Genomic DNA, 19272 nt, shown 5'->3' on the forward strand with positions numbered 1-19272 from the left:
TGGCCTAGAAGTCCTGGCCTAAGGTCCATCACCCATGGTTCACCTCATGCTTCAGGCCCATATAGCTCCATCCTCAGGTATGTCCATGCCTCAGCTTCAAGTTGCATTTGTCTAACAGAAGATAAAACATGACCTTGGAACCCTGTTCCAGCTGTGTAACTTGAGAGATGTACTTTGCTCGGGTCAGCAGGCTCCTTAGCAGCAGGATATGAGCCATTGTGACGATACCTTTAAAGCACATGGGGCAGGTCTTACTGTTCTTCAGGCAGTAAGTGCTCAATCAGTGACAACTGCCTTTCCTGCTATTGTTCCATTGTTTCCTGTAGGAATCTTGGCTTTAAGTTCCTCACAAGCTATCAGTGTCTCCGGCTCCTGGTCAGGATCTGACACCAGAAGCCAGTGCAGCTCTGGCCAGGCTCCTCCCCCAGACTGTGACGTAGGGCTGCCTGACCTGGTGAGCTGTCCCAACCCTCACCCCTCCCTGGGTGGGGGCCCTGTCATTCCTCACAGGGCTGCCAGCACACAGGTCCCCAGTCTCTCCCCAGACACCAAGTGTGACAGGCACCTCTGTCCAACCAAACCCACCAGGACCTAAACTAAATTTCTCTTCCAATTCTGTTCAATTGTATCTGGTTACTTTGGTAATGGGTTATACATTCAAGTTTTTCAAAATTTAAAAGGCACCACAAGGTGTGCTGTAAAGAAAGTCCCCTTCCCACCCAGCACCCACACCCTTAGTTCCCCTTCCTGGGGACAACCAATCTAAATCCCTTCTTAAAACAAACTTAGTCGGCTCCTGTCTTATAAAAATCATAAGCATTTGAAGCAAAAACTGACTTCAAAACAAAACAAATCCTACCACCTGGAGCACACACACAAGTACAAACAAAAGCCCACCCACAACCCCCCAAGGGACCGCCAGCATTTCAGTACATGCCCTCCCTGCTGCCAGTGCACATCCACTTTCCAAAACGCAAAACACAAACTCAAAAGCAGAACCACAATATCGATTTTTCACTACCTTGCCAGCGTCTCAGGAACATTTCCTCATGGCTTCTTCCTTGAATGACTTTGATAGCTTTGTGATCTTCCAGAAATACTGCTTATTTAACTAGACCCTAGTGAAGGGCATTTGGGATTTCCAGTGTGGTGATGGGCCCCTCAGACCCCCAATGCCCACTTGTTTGCTGTAACAAAGTCCTAGGAGAGAAAATGCTGGGTCACAGGCGTGGACCATTTATAAACACCCTGGATACGCACCAAACTGTCCTCACTTTGCTCAGCAGGCCTTGGGGTCTAACCCAAATCTGATTTCCTCAAGGCCACAAGGTCCTGGTTCATATATCACTCAACAGCAGGTGTGTGTGCCCCTAACCCCACCACCACATCTAGACTAGGGCTGGGGCAGGTTACCTGATTTGTTTACTCAGGCAAAGGGCCTCAACTGGGCTCATCCCAGTCCCAGGTGAGTCAGCTGACCACGGCACCCACCCTTCCCCAAGCAGGAACCCAGCCGGGACAAGGGCCACCACCTTCCACGGAGAGAAACAGACTCGGCAGTGGCTGGAGAAGGAAGGGCAGCAGCACCTGGCGCAGGTAAGAGCCCTGCCTCCTTCCCTCACTGTCCTGACCCTCTGGGACTTCCCTGGCAGTTTCCTTTCAAGGCACCTCACTCTGGGAGCCAAGTGTGAACTGGGGTTTCTCCTACGACCCCAGCCCTGGGCGGTCTGAGGTTCGAGTGACCTTCTTCCAGTATCATGAGGCGCGCCAGGCTCCTGACTGCTGGTGACAGTGTTCACGGAGATGGGACCCACACCTTGCTCCCCTGAAGCGGGCCCCTGGAAGGCCAGGCAAAGAACTGATTGTCCTAAGAAACTGAGTGCAGGCCTCAGTTTCTGTTTCTTCTCTGCCTGAAGCTATTTCTACCAACAAGTTCTCTACCAGGCAAGGAAGCTGGGCCAGGGCTTAGCCACTCTCAGAACTGGTTTCTTCATGTGGAGACTGGACACATCCCCCCAGTCAGAACTGAGTGAGGTAATGGACACAGGGGGCCAATGTGCACAGCAGCCCCAGAAGATGGTGCTGAAATGGGGCTGCTGGGGGCTGGGCAGCAGGCAGGGGTGTTACATGTGGCAGCTCAAACTAATGACCCTACCTCCCCAGCCTTCTCTCCTGGGCTCCTGCCCTTGCCCTCTAGTCCACTCTCCAAACATCAGCCAGAGGGAGCTTGTTACAATCAAAGTTGGGCCATGTCACTCTGCTGCTCACACTTCTCCAGGGGACCCCATCTCACTGGAGGAAATGCCACGTCCTTCCCATGGCCCACAGGCCCGGGAGGATCTGGACCTCACTGCCTCTCCAAGCTCCTCTCCCGTTACGCGCCCCCTGAATGACTGACTTCAGTCTCACTGGGCAGACGTTCTGTACATGCAACGGGCCCTCCCATCTCAGGGCTGCTGCAGCGCTATGCCCTCAGCCTCAAGGCACTTCCCTAGTCCTTAAGGCTTTTACTCAAGGCACCTGTCAGCCCCACAGTGAGGCTCTTCTGGACCTTCTGACACCCGCTACCCTCCATCCCGCTTTCCTTCTCCCATCAATTCCCACCAGTGGACACAGCATTTGCTCCTATCCATCCAGCTAGAAGTACCACTCCTCCAGGACAGACTAGTCTGCTCACCGCCTTCTCACCGTCCCCAGAACAGTAGGGGGACTTAGTGCTCAGTAGATGCACTGAAGGAAGGAACCAAGCTAACGATCCTGCACACACTCTGTGAGTAGGTACTGTGCCACCTGCTTTCCACACACTTCCTTCTAAGACCCTTTTCATCTCCATCATAACTCTGTGATACAAGTATGGTTACCCACAATACAGAGGAAGAAATGACACTCAAAAGGGACTTGTCCGTGCTTGCTCTCACAAGGCAGAGGCAGCAGTCTGAATCCAGCCCTGCCTGCTCCCAGGGTCTTTGCTCCTGCTCTGCCCCTCCTGGGCCTGGATCCGGGGGCATCTGCATTCCCTGAAGCAACTCACAGTTCTTCTCCAGCAGGCAGTACAGCCCTGAGAGGAGAGGCACATGCTGGCGGCCTAGCAACAGCTTCCTCCTTCCCCACTGATCACATCCCTGGGCTAATTTGGCCTTCCAGTTCTTCCTCTGACATTCTAACCCACGCTTCCCTCCCACGTGCTGTCTTCTGAAGGATGGATGAGTTGTCCCCAGAAACAAGTAGGAGTCCCGGAGTTTCAGCTCTTTGGAACAAAGAAGTGACCTCATTACAAAGTCCAAAGATGGGGGCTGACAACCTCTTCTCAGACCCACTCATCTCTGAGTTTTGCTGCCGTTTTGCTGTGGGTGTTGTTACTACTTATAACATCAAAAACACATTGGCTCAGGGATGGAAATTCTGGAAAGTGCAGTGAGAGAGAAAAACTCCTCTAGAAGGGATCGGTTAGGTGTTTCTTTTCCTGCCAGAGGAGCCGGTGGGCTGTGGGAGCCATGAGCACTGACCTGAGCCCTCCTCCACTGTCAGATTCAGGAGCCGCCTTTCAATCTGCCTCCTCAGGATTATGTTTCTTTACTTCAGACCTAGGTTTTTCTTCAAGGGATTTTTTTGGATTCTCTCTTCCCTCTGTCTCTGCTTCTCCACTCTTTTAAGAAATAGTAACCAGACCCCTGTTGTATGCCAGGCATTGCGCCCAGCACTGAGGATTCAGAAATGAACAACATTCGCAACCAGAGAGGGAGATAAGCAAACGAATACAGCACAGTGGAAATCTAGCCCAGGAAACTGCTCACAAGAGGTGCTTAATAAACATTAGTGGAATGAATGACGAATAGGTGAATGTCATGTTCTGTGGTCTAGAGAAGGGAGGCTTGCCTAATTCTGTGAGTGTGTGGGTGTGGAGATTTTGGGGAGAGCTTAGTACTGAAGGAAGAATGGTTCACCAGATGAGCAAGGGGGAGAAGGCATGAATGGTATTAGAGACTGGGAACAGCACCTGCAAAAGGAAGGAATCAGGAACTAGCAGGTGAGAACTAGAAGAAGCAAAGAGTCTGGAATTAATGAAATGCAGGTGCAAGAGTGAGGAGGTGAGACTGAAGATGGTACCAGGAGACAGGAAATGGAGATCTGAATGCCAAGTTGAGGTTTGAGATTTATCCTGAGCACAAGAGCTGCGTGTGGCTTCAAGAGCAGGAGTTGAGGATAACCCCCCGATTTCTGGCTCAGACCTGGGGGTAGGTTTGGTGGGGCCACGGCAGAGAGGCAGTAAAGCTGCGTGAAAATGAGTTCAGTTTGAATAACCTGCAAGAGGTGGTAGAGACCTGGAAAGCTGATGGACTCAGACCTGGGCCTCCCTATCCCTGAAGTAGGACACTCCACCCCCACCCTTCCAGCCCTCCATGCTTCACAGTCCTTCCTTCCTCCAAGCTGCCCTAGCCATTTGTCCAGCACCCCAGAGACCCAACTGCCTAACAACTCTTATAACCAGCAGTGGGTCCAATTTTGCTGTGGCCAGTGATGTGCCCGGCCAAGCACAACACCCCCACCCTGAGCAGCAGGCTCTCTCACTCGGGCACTCTTGGGTGAGATCCCAGGGCCAGTTTGCGTGGAGCGGGGCGGGGCCCTTGCAGCTCAGCACCGTGTCAGGTGTCAGCGCGCAGCAAGAAACCGGTGAGCGGGGAGCCAAAAAGTGGGCGGGACGGCGACGACACGACGGGCAGGACATACTCAGGGCCTGAAGGCGTTTCCGCACCGCCCCGAGAGCGAGGGGGCTTCCTTTTCGGTTCGAGCAACAGGCAGCGCAGAGCGCACCCGCGTCGACTTTGCCTCCTCGACCCCCAACAGCTGTCTCAGCGCATAATCTTATCAGGGAAACAGGGGGCGGTCAACCTCATCCTCCTTCCTTCCGAGGCCGTAAATGGCCCTCAGCGGTCAGGGTAGTGGGCAGGCGAAGGGACACTCGCTCCCTTTAAACCTCGATTTGATCCGTGCAACCTCCAGTCCGGCAAAGAGGGGACGCGGACCCCGACCGAGCCCCCATCCTCTGCTCTGCTGCTTTACCTGATCTCCTTTTGTGGATACCGGCGCCAGCCGCAGGCGCCTGCCGAGCGCGAGAGGCTGGGTGGGCTCCAGTCACCCACCCGGCAGACCATCGGTTTGAGGAGCGGACCGCCATTTCCCACCCGGCAGCCGCAAGGCTTCCTGGGGCCCCCGACGCAGGCGCTCTGGACGCCGCAGCGCCCCCTCGCGTCCTGGCTGGGTCCCCGCACCGGCGCCGGAGCCCGCAGCGACTGGAGGCGGGTGGGAGTCCTGGGGTGGCGGGGGGTTGTCGGGCGGTGTGACAGATTGGAAACTGAGGCCTGGGGCTGCATAACAGAGCAGACCCCTGGACCACTGCGGCTCTCTCTGCTGCCCCAGCGCGTGCAGTGCTCCCATTTCACAAAGCGGGAAGTTGAGGCTGAGGGAGCGGGCGGGTTCGTCCAGAGCAAAAAAGTCAATATGACGCCCCAGTCTTTATTATAGAGGAGAAATGAGGGCAATAAAAGTAATTTGTAAGGAAAGACAGTGCATTTCATTATGTAAACATCAGACCGGATTACGCTCAGTCATGCTTGTACATAATAAAACGAGCAGTTTAGGTTTAATACAAGACAATATTCAACTGAATTTTGCCGAGTTTATATTCGACATCTTGGGTCGAAGGCTGATGTGTTTGTTTGTATACACGCATGGAGTCGCTGTGACAGCTACAAGTGCAGATGTACGTGGGTGTGTTTCTGGTGACTCACCAGTGACCTATCCTCACCTGGTGAGGATAGACTGATTTTCCAAAAGGGTGAACTTCCCCCCGATTAGCCTGATATGTGCATTTCTGGATAATATATTGTATATTAAAACCGGGGGAAATCTCATTGTATTTGTATGTAGAACAGGTTATGATGAGGTTTTTGCATACATTTTGGGAAGATACTGGAAAGTCACGTGGGCCGTACAAGTCATGAGGACAGTTTGTTGTGGTGAACTGTTGTGTGCATTCCAAGATGTCCAGTTCTCCACGCCCTGCTTCATAAAGGCTAGTTCTGTCCCCTCAGTCTGTGGCACCCAAAAATGTCCACACAAATTTCCAATCTGTTCTGACTTATTCAGCCAAATAACAATTTACACCACTTTTGATGGGGAAGCATAGTGTGGTGAACAGAACATAGCCTCTGCCCTTGTGAGGTGGGGTCCAGTATGAGAAAAACCCAGATATTAATCAAATAATATGATAAATAGCTTGACAAAAGAGGCAGCACAAATCAGGGTTAGGGAAGCACAAGAAGAACCAGCCAACTAGCAGGGTTCCCATTGCCTGACAAAGCCAGCCCGAGAGGTAGCATTTGAGCTGAGACTTGAAAAGAGCCCCACTGTGTTGCCCGGGCAAGTTCACTATGGATTCAGTGAGACCAAAGAAATGACAGTAGAACATTCTTGGGGTGAAAGGATTATACCCAACTTTATTTCCATGGTGGCAGGTCAGTCACAGGAATCCTGTCCACTCAGAGCGAGTCTGCGTGCAGCAAGCCGGTCTCGGCCTCTGGGCCTCTCTACCCGCTCAGCATCTTAGTCTCTGTCTTCATCTTTGCTCTTCTGCAGCCTTACAGCTAGCTGTGCCACCGTGTCACTCAAAGCACTGGGCAGAGCTCTTTATATAGAGTCAATAACAACGTATTGCCCACATGTGTGTAGTGAGCTAGCCAACCAGGGCCAGGTGAGAATCCTGGCCATAGGAACCTTCACTTTATCCACACCCACACGGAGAAGGCTGGTGTGCCAAGCAGAAGGACCAGTATGAGAAAAACAGGCCCAGGGGCCCTGGTACTCAGGAGACACTCAAATGTGAACGGATATAAATGGATGATTGAATGAGACTCAGAGCATATTTGCTGGCTGGGAGCCCTTCCCGCTATGTGATGGGCCGCTGAAAGGCAGGGGAACATCTGCTTTCCTATTCTGCCCAGAACTGAGTTGGGACCCAGAGAAGGTGACAGTAATGAAAGGGTCCCAGCCATCTGGTCCTGGTTTCCATCCTAGGAAGGTAGGCGTCCTTAGGAAGTCAAAGAGCATTTGCTTTACAAAGAGCAGAGTGGAAGCCCAGGTGGAATGCCTGGCTTCCAGCAATATTGTTGAGTTAGTATCCATGCAAGGGGCTCCAGGTTCTGCATTAAATGAGAAGGCTCAGTACTGCCTGTGATCTCTCAATCTAGCAAGGTAAATGGACAAGTAAAGAGACAAATACTGGAGCAGTGAATAACATTAGCATTTAGGACATGGGGCCAGAGTTAAGGGGAGGTAGGAAGCACAAATCAAGGTAAGCTTCCTGAAAGAAGTGTCTTTTGGTTTGGGGCTTGAAAATGATTAGGAGTTAGCCAGGCAGGGAGTAGAGATAGCGGAGGGAAGGTCCAGATGGAACAGCACATGCAAAGGCCTGGAGACATGAGAAAATTCAGTTAATTTAACGATCTGAAAGCAGCTCTTTGTGGCTGGAGCTGAGAGTGGGGGTTGGAAAAGGACCCAAGGCAAAAAATGAAGCTGGAGAGTTAGGGAGGGGTTGCAAACAAATGTTGCAACTCAGTGCCAGTTGGGACTCAGCTCCAGTGAGTAAAGTGTCTCTGTGTAAGAGACTTAATAGAGAGTGGTGGGGTCTGTGGCATCTGGGAGTTTGCTGCAACTCAACTGCAGCTACTCAGCTGCATCCAGGGTTGCCAAAGCCTCCTGTGTTTTAGGAGCAGTACTCCTAATAAAACGAGATTATTAAGGCAGCGTCTTGAGTTTTGCATTTAGGCTGCTAATTTGAATGTATAACATACTGTGCTAGGTCAGATAAAATCTGTTTGCATCTGGCCTGTGAGTCACCATTCCTTCCAGTCTCTGGAGGAATTATGTAGGCCTTGAGGGCCACTTTAGGGAATGTGGGGGACATTCTGAGAGTGGGGAGCCATGGAGGGCTTTAAGCAAGGGCACAGAATCCCAGGCTCTAGCAGAAGGGCCTGTTGGCTGCCATCTGGAGAACAGCAAGAGAGGAGGCAGGGCCCGTGGGGGGATGTTGTGGCTCCTGGGGAGGGACAGGGCGATGATGGAAGCCTGAACACAGCATGGGGATTAGGGCTGGGATGTGGGACAGATGGGATTTGATGGCAGATTAGAAGGAATGGGGTGTGTGTGTGTTGGTGGGGGGTGTCAAGGTTAACGCAAGGGTCAAAGCAGCAGCTACAGAGGAAGGAGCAGGAGCAGTGATGGATGAAGATGACCTCGGCCCCTCTGGGTCACTCAGAGTAACCTGGACCTGGGGCTGGAGTCACATCACCTGCCACAGCCCACTTGGTTCTTTGTGGCACCCAGGCATCCCTTTACTGTGTTCACCTGTCACATGTAGGCCCAGTGGGGTGAATAGGACACCCCTTGACCTCAAGGAACTGCATTCCAGCCAGGAAGACAGACTGGGGATAACCGATGAGTCCGGGGCAGGAGGCTGGCCCAGCATCTCCCGGAGAGCAGGGCCCTGGGGGGAGCTGCAGGGACCTTGTCACCTGGGGAGCCGGGGAGGCCTGTCCAGCAGGAACCAAAGGTGATGAGGCGTGGGGCAGGGCAGGGCATCTGGCTGGAGTGGACTGGCCCCGCAAAGGCCTTGAGATGTGACAGGGCCAGTGGGTTAGTGGGTGACCCAAAAAGAACCCAGAAAGACAAACTGCCCCTCCACATTTCACCTACGAGGGAGATTCAGCCTTTCTGCCAAGGTGCTTCCTTTGCATTTCTTCAGGTACCTTGCTCTGAGGTCCCACTGATTCTCCCCTGGGACAGAAGGTATTCAATAAATGTTCCTGATGCTCCTCCAGACCCCTCCCCTCTGCCCTCTGGAGCGATGCTCTGATGAGTGTTTAAATTCTGCTACAGACTGTGTGCCTGTTTAAAGGATTTCCATTGGTCTTACTTCACTGGGGCGAAGATCGAGGCTGCATGTAAGTGGTATATGGTACGAGTGCAAGTACGCAGAGGTGAAGTGGGGTGGGAGGCAGGGAGGAATTCCAACGTGCCTCACTGCCTTTCTGTTGTAATATTTAGCCCCTACCCTCTTGACACGGGACTGAATTTTGTGTAATTGTGGGACAATGCTGTGCAAACCTCAGACATAGGCTGGGTATGCAGCAGGTGCTGCTATACACCTGCTGGTTGAAGTTAGGTCTCCAGTGATCAGATCTTGTAAGCCCTTCCAACCTTTCAAACACATCAGGGAAGGACATGGCCCCTTGTCCTGCCTTTCCTGGCCAGCATGTCTGCCTGGGTGGAACCCTGGGTCCAGATTCTAAAGCCCCAAGTCAGTTAAACATGGTGGGATGGAATGAAGGTGGAGACCATGGACTTGGAACCAGACTTGGGTTCAGATCCAGCCCCCCATCTCCAGATCAGGGGCAGCAATGCCTCCCGAATGTCTTTCTCATCCTGAGAGTGTTGAGTGGCACGTGGGCAGGTGGTGGATGTCCGTGCCTTCTCAGCCCTCTCCCCTCCTCACACTGTGTGCCCTGCAGGGTGTTAAGGAGCAGCCATGTCCACCCTGTACCCGTCTCTGGAGGACCTGAAGGTGGACCAGGCCATTCAGGTAAGCAGCCACGGCAACCTTCGTGATTACCTCAGGGTAACCCATAGAGGCTTGTCTTGCAGGTTGCTGGGTGCTGGGGCCAGTGCAGGGCCCGCTGGGTGGAGCAGGTGCTCGGGGGCCCAGGCAGTGGAGTTGCAGCAGGAACAGAACAGACCCAGCAGCTGCAGACAGGCGTCTCTTGGGCCTGCTCTGCCCCGAGCTTCCTCCATGTGGGTTTGGGTGGACCCCACACCGTAAGGCCGGCTTCCAGAGCACACCCCATGGCAGCCCATGGCCTGGTACTTTTGCTCAGCCCCTAAAAGATCCCTTCGCCTTCCATCCCACCTGTGGACCCATGGGTTTTGAGAATTTGAGGCTCTTCAACTGAGCATTTAGTTGTGAGCTGGGCCTCAGTGTTCTGGCTGCTTCAGGTTGTAAATGGGTCATGCCATGGGGTAGGTCATGGGCCCAGGAAGAACCTCCCTGCAGAAGCATAGACACCTACAGAGGTTACATTTGCACACCACCTTGAAGATGCATGGACTCACCTCCCTAGACTCACCTCCACAGCATACTGATGCCCTGACCTCCAGCCTCAGGGAGCCCCTGGCTCCAAGTGTTCCGGGGTCCTGGCCACAGCTGACCAGCATTCCCCACCCCTCCCCAGGCCCAGACCAGAGCCACACCCAGGATGCCTGTCCTGCCAGTCCAGGGCATGGCTGTCTCAGAGCCTTCAGGTGAGTGAGCGGTGGTGGGGGTGCTCCTGACCGAGAGTGTCCTCTCTGGCCATTTCCCAGCACTTGTACCTTGCATGCCACTGTGCTGAGCATTGTATGCCCATGTAAGCCTCACCAGAGCCCTTTGAGGGGGACACTGAGAAAGCTGCGGCTCAGTGGCACACTAATGTCCCTGATTTGGGGTCACACGAGGCAACTAGGATGTCTGGCCCTTAGAGATGTTCGCGGCAGTCTCGATTCAGGCCAGTGAGCCCTCAGGTCAGACTCCCGCCTCCCGAAGACTGTGGATTTCTTAAAAGCGGGGCCCTCATGGTCTCAGCACTAGTCCCGCTCTCTGTGTCGGATGTCTTGCCAGTGCCAAGTAAGGTCAGTGGAGCTGACCACCAACGTGGCACACGAGGGACTTGGTGTCTCACGTGCTCCTGGAGGAAGGCAGGCCCACGTCCCCAGCAAGGATCCCTGCTCCCCTCCCGCAGGTCCCATGTCCCTGGGATACACGCGCTCTCGGGGATGTACCGCAGCCATGGAGATCCCGGGCCCAGGCTCAGTGAAAACGAGCAGCCACCTGGGAGCCAGGCGGGCATGGCTCCGCTCACACCCTGTATCACCTTTCTCCTTCCTCTTTTCCTTCCCATCAGTTTTATACCCAAACCTGGCAGAACTGGAAAATTATATGGGTCTTGCCCTCTCCAGCCAAGAAGTCCAGCAGAGCCTGCTTCAGACTCTAGAAGGCTTCCGGGTAGGCATTCGTCTCCTGCCTAGTGTGGGCACAGAGTGTTCCTTGGTCTTGACATTCCTCTTTCCCCAGCATGCCTGCCCCTGTTCCTGGCGGCATTTCTCGTTCTGAACCTTCAGCACAAGTGCTGTGGGGCTTTGTGGTTTCCCGAGGGCCTTGGGGTTGGGGGGCCACTAGCTGCCCTCTGACCTCTGGCTTCAGGCTGTGGGCCTGAGCCTGCTAGACAAGAAGGGAGGACATTAAACCCAGCCTGAACCCGGGGGCTTCTCAGGAAGGGCTGCCTGTGCCTTGAGAGCAGCAGCGTGGATGGCAGAGCCAAGCAGAAGGACCTTGTCACCCAGCTCTGATCCCCCAAATTAAACAGTGATGCTCAATTCTTGCTCTCAGTGGCTTCAGGGAGCCAAAGAACGGGTGATGCAGAAATATTCACTCTGGAAAATGTGCTCACTTATGGACTCCATCCCCACTCAACAGCCTCCACCCCCAACCCCAGCATCCTTGTGGGCCATTTGTCAGTGTCCTGGTCTGCCACCTCTCCCTGAGCCCATGAAAATGGGTGGCAAAGTGCAACTGCAAATCTCGCTAAGGCGGGAGGGTTTCATGAAGTTGATGGAAGTGACAATGAGAACTGCCACTGTCACATACAAAGCTGACGGAGGATCTCACGGGAGGAAACAGACAGGGACAGGGTCCTGTTTGACCCTGAGAAAAACTGGTGACACCCTGGTATATTTCTCCAAAATGATCCCCTTAATAGTTATGCTGTGAAGTGCAAACACATGGAAAGAAACATTGTGTTGTCTGTAGTTACATTAGGACATAAGTGCATTTTACCTAAATTTTGATGAAACTATGACAGATATATTTATAAAACATTTTAATTAAAATTTTTAAGTTAATTTTTAAATAATCATGGATTCACAAGAAGTCACAAAGATAGTACAGAGATGGGTATAGAAGATTTTACCTTCACCAAATTTTCCCACTGGCTGCATTTCATGTAGCTCAATGTATCACAATATTAAAAGCAGGCATTTTCCATTGGCACAGCCTGTGTCTGTAGCTCTGTGAGTTACTTTAGCACCTGAACAGACCCATGTAACCACAATTATAACCAAGAACAGAACTATTTCATCTCCACAGAGGTCTCCTCACACTGGCCCTTCATAATCAGGCCACCCTGGCCCCCTCACATTCCCTGAGCCCTGGCCACCAGGGCTGTTTTTTGTCTCTATAATTTTGTTCTTTCAGAATGTTATGTAAATGGAGTTCATATATGTTTGACCTTTTCAGATTGGCCTTTTCACTCACAGCACCCATGCCCGTGGGATGCCTCCCAGGTGCTGTGGGCATCGTGGTTTCCCCTTTTTGCTGTGGTGTAGGATTCTGCGGTGGGCCCTGCTTTATTTTCAACGTGTTGCGGGACATCTTGGTTGTTCCCAGTTTTTGGCTATTACAAACCAAGCTGTCAGGGATGTTTGTGTGCAGCTGTTTATATGGGCATATGTTTTCATTTCTCTGGGATATATACCCAGGAGTGCAATTGCTAGCAATTGCTAGGTCATGTGATAAATGTATACTTAATTTTTTTTTTTAAGAAACTGCCAAACTCTTTCCAGAGTGGCTGTCCCATTTTATATTCCTGCCAGCAGTGCATGAGTGTCCCTGTTCCTCGTCAGCATTTGGTGTTGTCACTGTTTTTAATTTTTGCCATTATAATTTTGTCAAAACTACAAATTAGTTTGCCGTAATAATTCCTGTCATTATAATTGCCCCATCTTAATTTGCATTTCCCTAATGGCTAGTGGTATCGAACATCTTTTCATGTGCTTAACTTACCAGCTGCAAACTCTTACCATAAAAATGTTTCTTCGTATCTTTTGCTTATTTTCTAAATGGAATGTTTGCTTTTTTAAGTCAAGTTGTGGCAGTTCTTTATTCTAGAGTCCTTTATCAGATATGCAGTTTGTAAATACTTTCTCCTGGGGTTGTAGCTTCTCTTTTCAACATATCAAAATGGTTTCTTGCAGGGCAAAAAGTTTAAATTTTGCTGTGGCCCAATTTGTTCTTTTTCTTTTGTGGGTCATGCTTCAGTGTCCTGTTTGAGAAATTTATACAAGACCTAGGACCTGAAGATTTTCTCCTTTGTTTTCCTCTAAAACCTTTCTCTAAAACAGTTATTGTTTAATGTTTTCCAGTAAGTTTATAATTTCATTTAATTTTTGTACAAGGTGTGTGAGGTTTAGGTCAAGGTTCATATTTTTGCCAATGGATGTTTAATTGCTCCCCACCACTTGCTGAAAAGACTGTTCTTTCTCCATTGAGCTGCTCTTGCACCTCGGTTAAAAAGCAGTTGGCCCTAACGTGTGAGGCTGCTTCTGGATCCTCTGTTCTGTCTCGCTGACTGTGTGTCTGTGTTTCACCATCACCACACTGTCTTGATTACTGTAGCTATAAAGTAAGTCTTGAAATTTGGTAAAATGATTCCTCCCACTTTACTCTTTATGTCAGAATAGTTTTCATTAGCCTAGTTTCTTTGTCTTTTCATATAAAGTTTAGATTAACCTTGCCTATATTGACAAAACATCTTGTAGAGATTTAATAGAAATTGCGTTCACTCTGTGTATCAGTTTGGGGACAATTGACAGCTTTACTGTGTTCTTCCAATCCTTGAATAGAAACTATCTCTCTGTTGCCATCTTTTTATCTTTCATCCGTCTTTTGTTGTTTTCAGCATACAATTCTTACACGTTTTGTGAAATTTATACCAAAGTAGTTTTTTGTTTGAGTGGTTGTAAGGGGCATTGTATTTTAAATTTCAGTTTCCACACGTTCTTTGTTAGTAGATAGAGGAAAAGTTGATTTTGTATGACAATCGTTTATCCTGCCTGAACTCAGTTATTAGTTCTAGGCGTTTATTTGTAGATTCCTTGGAATTTTCTAGTACACCATCATGTCATCTGCAAATTGAGACCGTTTTATTTCTGGTCTGTATGCCTTTTATTTCCTTTTCCTGCCTTGTTGCTCTGGCTAGTACTTCGAGTACCATGTTTGACAGCAGTGGTGAGAGTGGACATCCTTGCCTTGTTCTGGGTCTTAGGGGAAAAGCATTCATTCATTTTTACCATTTTACCTTAAGTTTTTTCAAGACAAAAATCAAATCAAGCCCTCTTTTCCTCACTGCTACTTGCTGTGAAAATCTTTTTCATCTTTAAGTGGATTTTAATGGGGTGTTCTCCTAATACCAGTTTATCTTAGAAAATGAGGGTCCCCTTTCTGTGCATACCCACCCTCTCCCCATTTTCCTCGCTGTTTTTTAGGGGGACTTTGGCGCCCCCTAGTGGCTTCATGGAACCCTGTTCCCTCTCTGCCCCTGAGAAGAAATGTGTGGTGCGGGGGTGGGATAGGGCCCAGGGATCACTCCATCCGCCTTTTCCCACCCCAACTCCCCCAACCCCACCGTGACTCCCTGTTCCCCTGGTGTCTGCAGACAGTGGTCTCGGGCCGCTTGCCGGGCATGGTGGTGGCGCCGGTGTCTGGGAACAGCCTGGGCGCGCGGCGTGCGGAGATCAAGCCTGGGGTGCGCGAGATCCACCTGTGCAAGGATGAGCGTAGGAAGACAGGGCTGCGGCTGCGGGCCATTGACCAGGTAGGGCCGGGGGCCTGCCGGAGGGGACGCCCCGCCGAGGGCAAGAGTGCGTCTGGACAGCGACCCCTCTGCCCCCCGCAGGCACCAGCTGCTGGCGCTCCCTGCTCCCATTACGTCCTGGGCTTTGCCCTGAGCGGCGCACCCGCGTCAGCGTCAGGGCCAGCAGCGCGGTGGAGGTGGGGTGAGGGGGCGCCGTCCCCACTTGGGCAGGTGCAGAGCCACGTGCCGCCTAACTCCCAGGCGCTGGCTGTTCCTCTCAGTTGCCTCCCCCAAGGCCTAGGGCTGGCCTGGGTTGCAGCAGCAGGGATGGGTTGCCCCTCTGGGGGCTCCTGTGGCTCAGAACCTCCCTTCCTCCCTACCCAACAACTGACAGGGATCTGGCTTCCAGATGGCTGTCTGTAGCCAGAAACCAGGGCCACTGATGCCTCTGTGAGAGGCCTGTACAGTCCAGAGCTTGTGATGCAGCCTAGGGTTGAAACCCTGCCTCAGTGGCGGCCCAGTTGTGTGGCCTGGAGTGTTTCCTCCCTAGGAAAATGGGGTAACCATTGTGCCTGCCATGTGGAGCTGTATCCTGGTGCCCTGTAGGCTCCCAGAGGATCAGCAGGAAAGTGACAGCTTCGAGGAGGACCTGTGCTCGGTGGGCCGGGGGCTCACTGTGGGGTCCTGCCTCCCCCAGGGGCTCTTTGTGCAGTTGGTCCAGGCCAACACCCCTGCATCCCTTGTGGGGCTGCGCTTTGGGGACCAGATCCTGCAGATTGACGGGCGAGACTGTGCCGGGTGGAGCACAGCCAAGGCCCACCGGGCGGTGAAGAAGGCTTCAGCTGAGAAGATCGTCATGGTTGTTCGGGACAGGTGAGTGACTGGGCCCCAGGAGCCTCTCCGTGTACCCCCGGCAGCATCCCAGCCCAGCTCACTGCCTCTCCCCGCCAGGCCGTTCCAGCGGACCGTCACCATGCACAAGGACAGCATGGGCCACGTGGGCTTCATCATCAAGAAGGGGAAGGTCACCTCTGTGGTCAAAGGGAGTTCTGCAGCCCACAATGGGCTGCTCACCAACCACTCTGTGTGCGAGGTGAACGGGCAGAATGTCATCGGGCTGAAGGTAGGCCAGTGACCCTGCTGTGCCCTGGAAACTTCAGGGGCTGGGGGACTACTGGGTGGTGGGAAGGTTCACATCTGTGTGGGGGCTGCTGCCGCCATCTGGGCCTCAGCGTCCTCATCCTCAGGCTGCTCCGCAGATTCAAAAAGACAAGGTGCATAGAGCTCCAAGCACACAGTAATGCTCAATAAATACTAGCTAATGTCACCAACACATAGAGGCCAGAGATGTGGCAGAAAGAGGGAGTGTGCCAGGATGTGGCACCCAGGTGGCTGCTGGCTACAGGGACACCTCCCGGCTCTGTAAGACTTATTTGCATCCTGGACCACATTTAGCAATAGGAAAATTTTAGAAAATTGCTCTTCAGAAACTCATTTCTGACCTCTGTTCAGTTTTCAAGGGGTGTGTGCGAAGTTTTGTCTTGTAAAGACAAAAAGGAGCAAGTGGTCGGGGGGCAGTGCTGTGGTCGTCGGCCGAGAGGTGGCTGTCTTCAGGGAACGGGCCACAGAACATGCTGAGTCGTGTGCCTTCTGGTCCCTGCACAAGTGAAAGTGCCTTTGTCCTGACTCAATGCCCCCTTGGAGCCTGAGTGGTTCTCAGTCCCCTTGGGACTTAGGGTCAGGATCCCATCTCCTCCTGCAGCCAGGGCTTCAGAGCTCATGTGGCAGGGTCCCCCCAGCAGGAGTGGATTCTCATGTCACAGCTGGTGCAGTCTTTTAAGCCAGTTTCCCACCCCTCCCAAGGGCCATCACCAAGCCATTCATGTCACAAATCTGCGTGCCTGTGCCTGACAGTCTCCCCACCCTCCCTGGAGGCTTGCTCTGGTGGCTCATGAATATTGTGAGCAGGAAGCTCTTCCTAATATCTGTCAGTGATCCCTTCTGCTAAGGTTTGCCCCTCCTGGGGGGTCAGGCATGACAACCCAGAGGGAACCCATTGGACCAAATAGCTGACCACATTAGTACCCCTCCTGAGGAGTGGGCCCTCTGAGTTCATTCCTGCCAAAGCAGTGCAGGTTGTTGATCTTAACCCTCCTGCAGAGCAGTTGTTCTAAAACGTGCTGCAGAGTCTCTCCTGCTCCCTGACGGCTCCAGGCATCAACTTGTCAGTTGTCCTGCCAAACCATGGCCTTGTGAGGCTCTGAGCCTGGGTTTGTCCCTTCACTGAATGGCCCTGGAGAGCCATGCTTCTTGAGATCATTTCTCTCTTCAAAGCTTACCTATTTCCTCTCTGTGGCCGTCACTCACCCTGCCTGGCACATCTCCCACTTATCCTGCAACAACTAAGAAAACACATAATCAAGTTAGAAAGATGTGTGGAATAAAGGCCACCCTTCTCTGATCGGAGGCCAGAGGCTCTTCCCAGCTTTTAGCATTTGGACTGTTTGGTGCACTTGGCATAGAGACTTTTTGTTTCTTGTTCTCGCCGTGATCTGGATGGTGTCTGCAGGTCTTTTTACTTCTCCACAAGATATAAGAGGAAGAGGTCCCATGCGGGCTTGGCTCAGGGTGGCTGACAGGAGCCCAGTGGGTGGGCTCCTAATGTCCCCCACCGTGTGCTTAAGGGCAGAACCTGCATGTGACCAGGGCCAGGAACATGGGATAGAAAACGTGGGCTCGGGGAGACTCTGGCAGGTCTTGGGAGGAGGGGAAGGGGAGGAGTGCTCGGGAGGCCCTGTTCTGGGTCAGCACAGCATGACTGGCCTGCAGGACAAGGCCGGTGAGCAGTGGCTCATTTACAGAGGAGGTCCTCAGGTGGGGGCCCTCGTTCTTGCTGGAGTAAGGCCTCTGATGTGCATCTGCCTGGGACCCTCCCCTAACAGGCAGCCCTGCCCTGCAGTCAGGGGTTCGTAGCATCTCCAGTAGGAGCAGCACTGACCCCCCACCCCTGCAGAGGTTGCCCTCGGCCCCCTAGGATGACTGACCACTCACCTCCTTTCCAGGACAAAGAAGTCATGGGGATTCTGGCCACAGCTGGGAATGTCGTCACCCTGACCATCATCCCCACAGTCATCTACGAGCACATGATTAAAAAGTAAGGCTGCTCCCCTGCTGCCTCGCCTTGCCCTGCCCAGCCAGCCAGGCTCAGGGCACAGCCCGGCCTGCCCTTCCCTCCTGTCCCTTCAGGGTGGCTGCCGGCTCTGGACATGTGAAAGTCTTAGAAGTGGAAGTGCAGGCCCCCATGTGGTCCACAAGCTGGTGGGCGGGTGGGGAGAAGCTGCTGCCAGTTTTGATGACCGTTGTTCCTGCATCTAGGTTGTCCCCAGTGCTGCTCCACCACACCATGGACCACTCCATCCCAGATATCTGAAGCCACAGGAAGGCAGCTCGCCCCTCCCCACTCCTGCAGCAAAGGGCAGAGGTCTCCCGAGGCAGGTTGCAGAAGCCTGCTGCCTGGGGCGGGGCTGTCTTGAGTCGGGGAGTGTTCTAGGTGGGGCAACACCGGATCCCGGGCGTCTGTCATTACTACACACAGGTCTCCCTGGAGGCTCAGACTCCTAACAGGGCAAAGGCCCCCAGACAGCCGTTCTCTGTGCTGGTTTCCATGCTGGCATGTAGGCAGGCCGGCTAAATACTGCTCAAAACTGCCGTTGGGTCCTTTTCAAGATTTTTGACTCTACCAAAGTTTCACATTTTGAGAGAGCAGTAATACATTCTTTGTGAGAACTTGTTTTCCCCATCACTTGCTCCTTGTCACCAACTGTATAGAGCTATGACCCTTCTTTTGAATAGCGATTTGATTTTGAATAAAATCCCTTCCTCAAAGATAGTCGAAACTTCCAGAATTCTTAGCCCCCTGACAAGCAAGGGAGAGCTTGTTCTCTCCTAAGCAGTGGTGAGACAGAGGCCTTTTTTCTACCCATTGCTTCTGAGAGCAGTGGCTTGGCTCTGCCACTGTTGCATGCCGCCACCCAGGCCCAGGCAGGGGTGACTGGGGCTGGGGATGGGGTGGGCTCTGCATGAGGGGCCCTGGCTTTGGGGCAGCCTTGCTCCGTGGCTGTGGGCTGCTTCTGCAGCTTCAGAAGGTGGGTGAGAACCACCCCGGGAGGGCTGCAGGGGTGCGATGTGGTGTACTCACAGGGCCTCACGCTCCGGGGGCCCCGGGGAGGCACTTCTAGGTCCAGGAGGGGAGTCACCCCCAGCTGCCATACAGGTGCGTGGGAGGGCTCGACCGGCGCGTGGCTGCCAGGCCTCAGCGGTGACCCCTGAGTGCGCAGCTCCTTCCCGCGTGCGCATGATGGCTTCCCAGCTGGGCAGGACCCGCTGAGCCCTCTTCACTCCCCCTCAGAAAAAAGACACGCTGTACAGAGAACAGGCCGAGGGGGTGGCTGTGTTTTCATGCTGTAATTCAGAGCTGTCTGCTGCGAGTACAGCTCTGTCCTAACAAAAGGACAAGTGACAGAAGTGAAGACCCCCCTCCCCCCGCCTTCCTGTA

At 52.7% G+C, this 19272-nt stretch overlaps 1 protein-coding gene and 1 long non-coding RNA gene across 8 annotated transcripts in view; one reads left to right on the forward strand and one right to left on the reverse strand.

Moving 5' to 3' along the window:
• LOC140849479 (uncharacterized) overlaps nucleotides 1–5597 on the reverse strand; it is a 34506-nt gene extending 28909 nt beyond the window's left edge. For 2 of the 3 annotated variants that reach the window (XR_012131385.1, XR_012131387.1), the window contains exon 1: nucleotides 5062–5597. This is a non-coding gene — a long non-coding RNA (uncharacterized lncRNA). The remainder of the gene's footprint in view (nucleotides 1–5061) is intronic. The other variant, XR_012131386.1, reaches the window with a different exon arrangement.
• LOC140849478 (syntenin-2-like) lies at nucleotides 1498–18606 on the forward strand. 5 transcript variants are annotated; one of them, XM_073236724.1, is made up of 10 exons: nucleotides 1498–1596; nucleotides 8801–8999; nucleotides 9567–9637; nucleotides 10284–10353; nucleotides 10992–11092; nucleotides 14580–14738; nucleotides 15415–15590; nucleotides 15669–15840; nucleotides 17780–17871; nucleotides 18093–18606. In XM_073236724.1, exons 3-10 carry the CDS (start codon nucleotides 9584–9586, stop codon nucleotides 18145–18147), a joined length of 879 nt encoding a protein of 292 aa, XP_073092825.1. In that variant the 5' UTR covers nucleotides 1498–1596; nucleotides 8801–8999; nucleotides 9567–9583; the 3' UTR covers nucleotides 18148–18606. The 5 variants fall into 5 exon arrangements, with proteins under 5 accessions (XP_073092825.1, XP_073092829.1, XP_073092827.1 ...); XM_073236726.1 differs by having other exon boundaries at nucleotides 1532–1596; nucleotides 8935–8999; XM_073236727.1 differs by lacking the exon at nucleotides 1498–1596 and having other exon boundaries at nucleotides 8826–8844; nucleotides 8935–8999.
• The last annotated feature ends 666 nt before the right edge of the window (nucleotides 18607–19272 follow it).

Source organism: Manis javanica, chromosome 5 (genome assembly GCF_040802235.1).
Source record: "Manis javanica isolate MJ-LG chromosome 5, MJ_LKY, whole genome shotgun sequence".
NCBI classification, from domain to species: domain Eukaryota; kingdom Metazoa; phylum Chordata; class Mammalia; order Pholidota; family Manidae; genus Manis; species Manis javanica.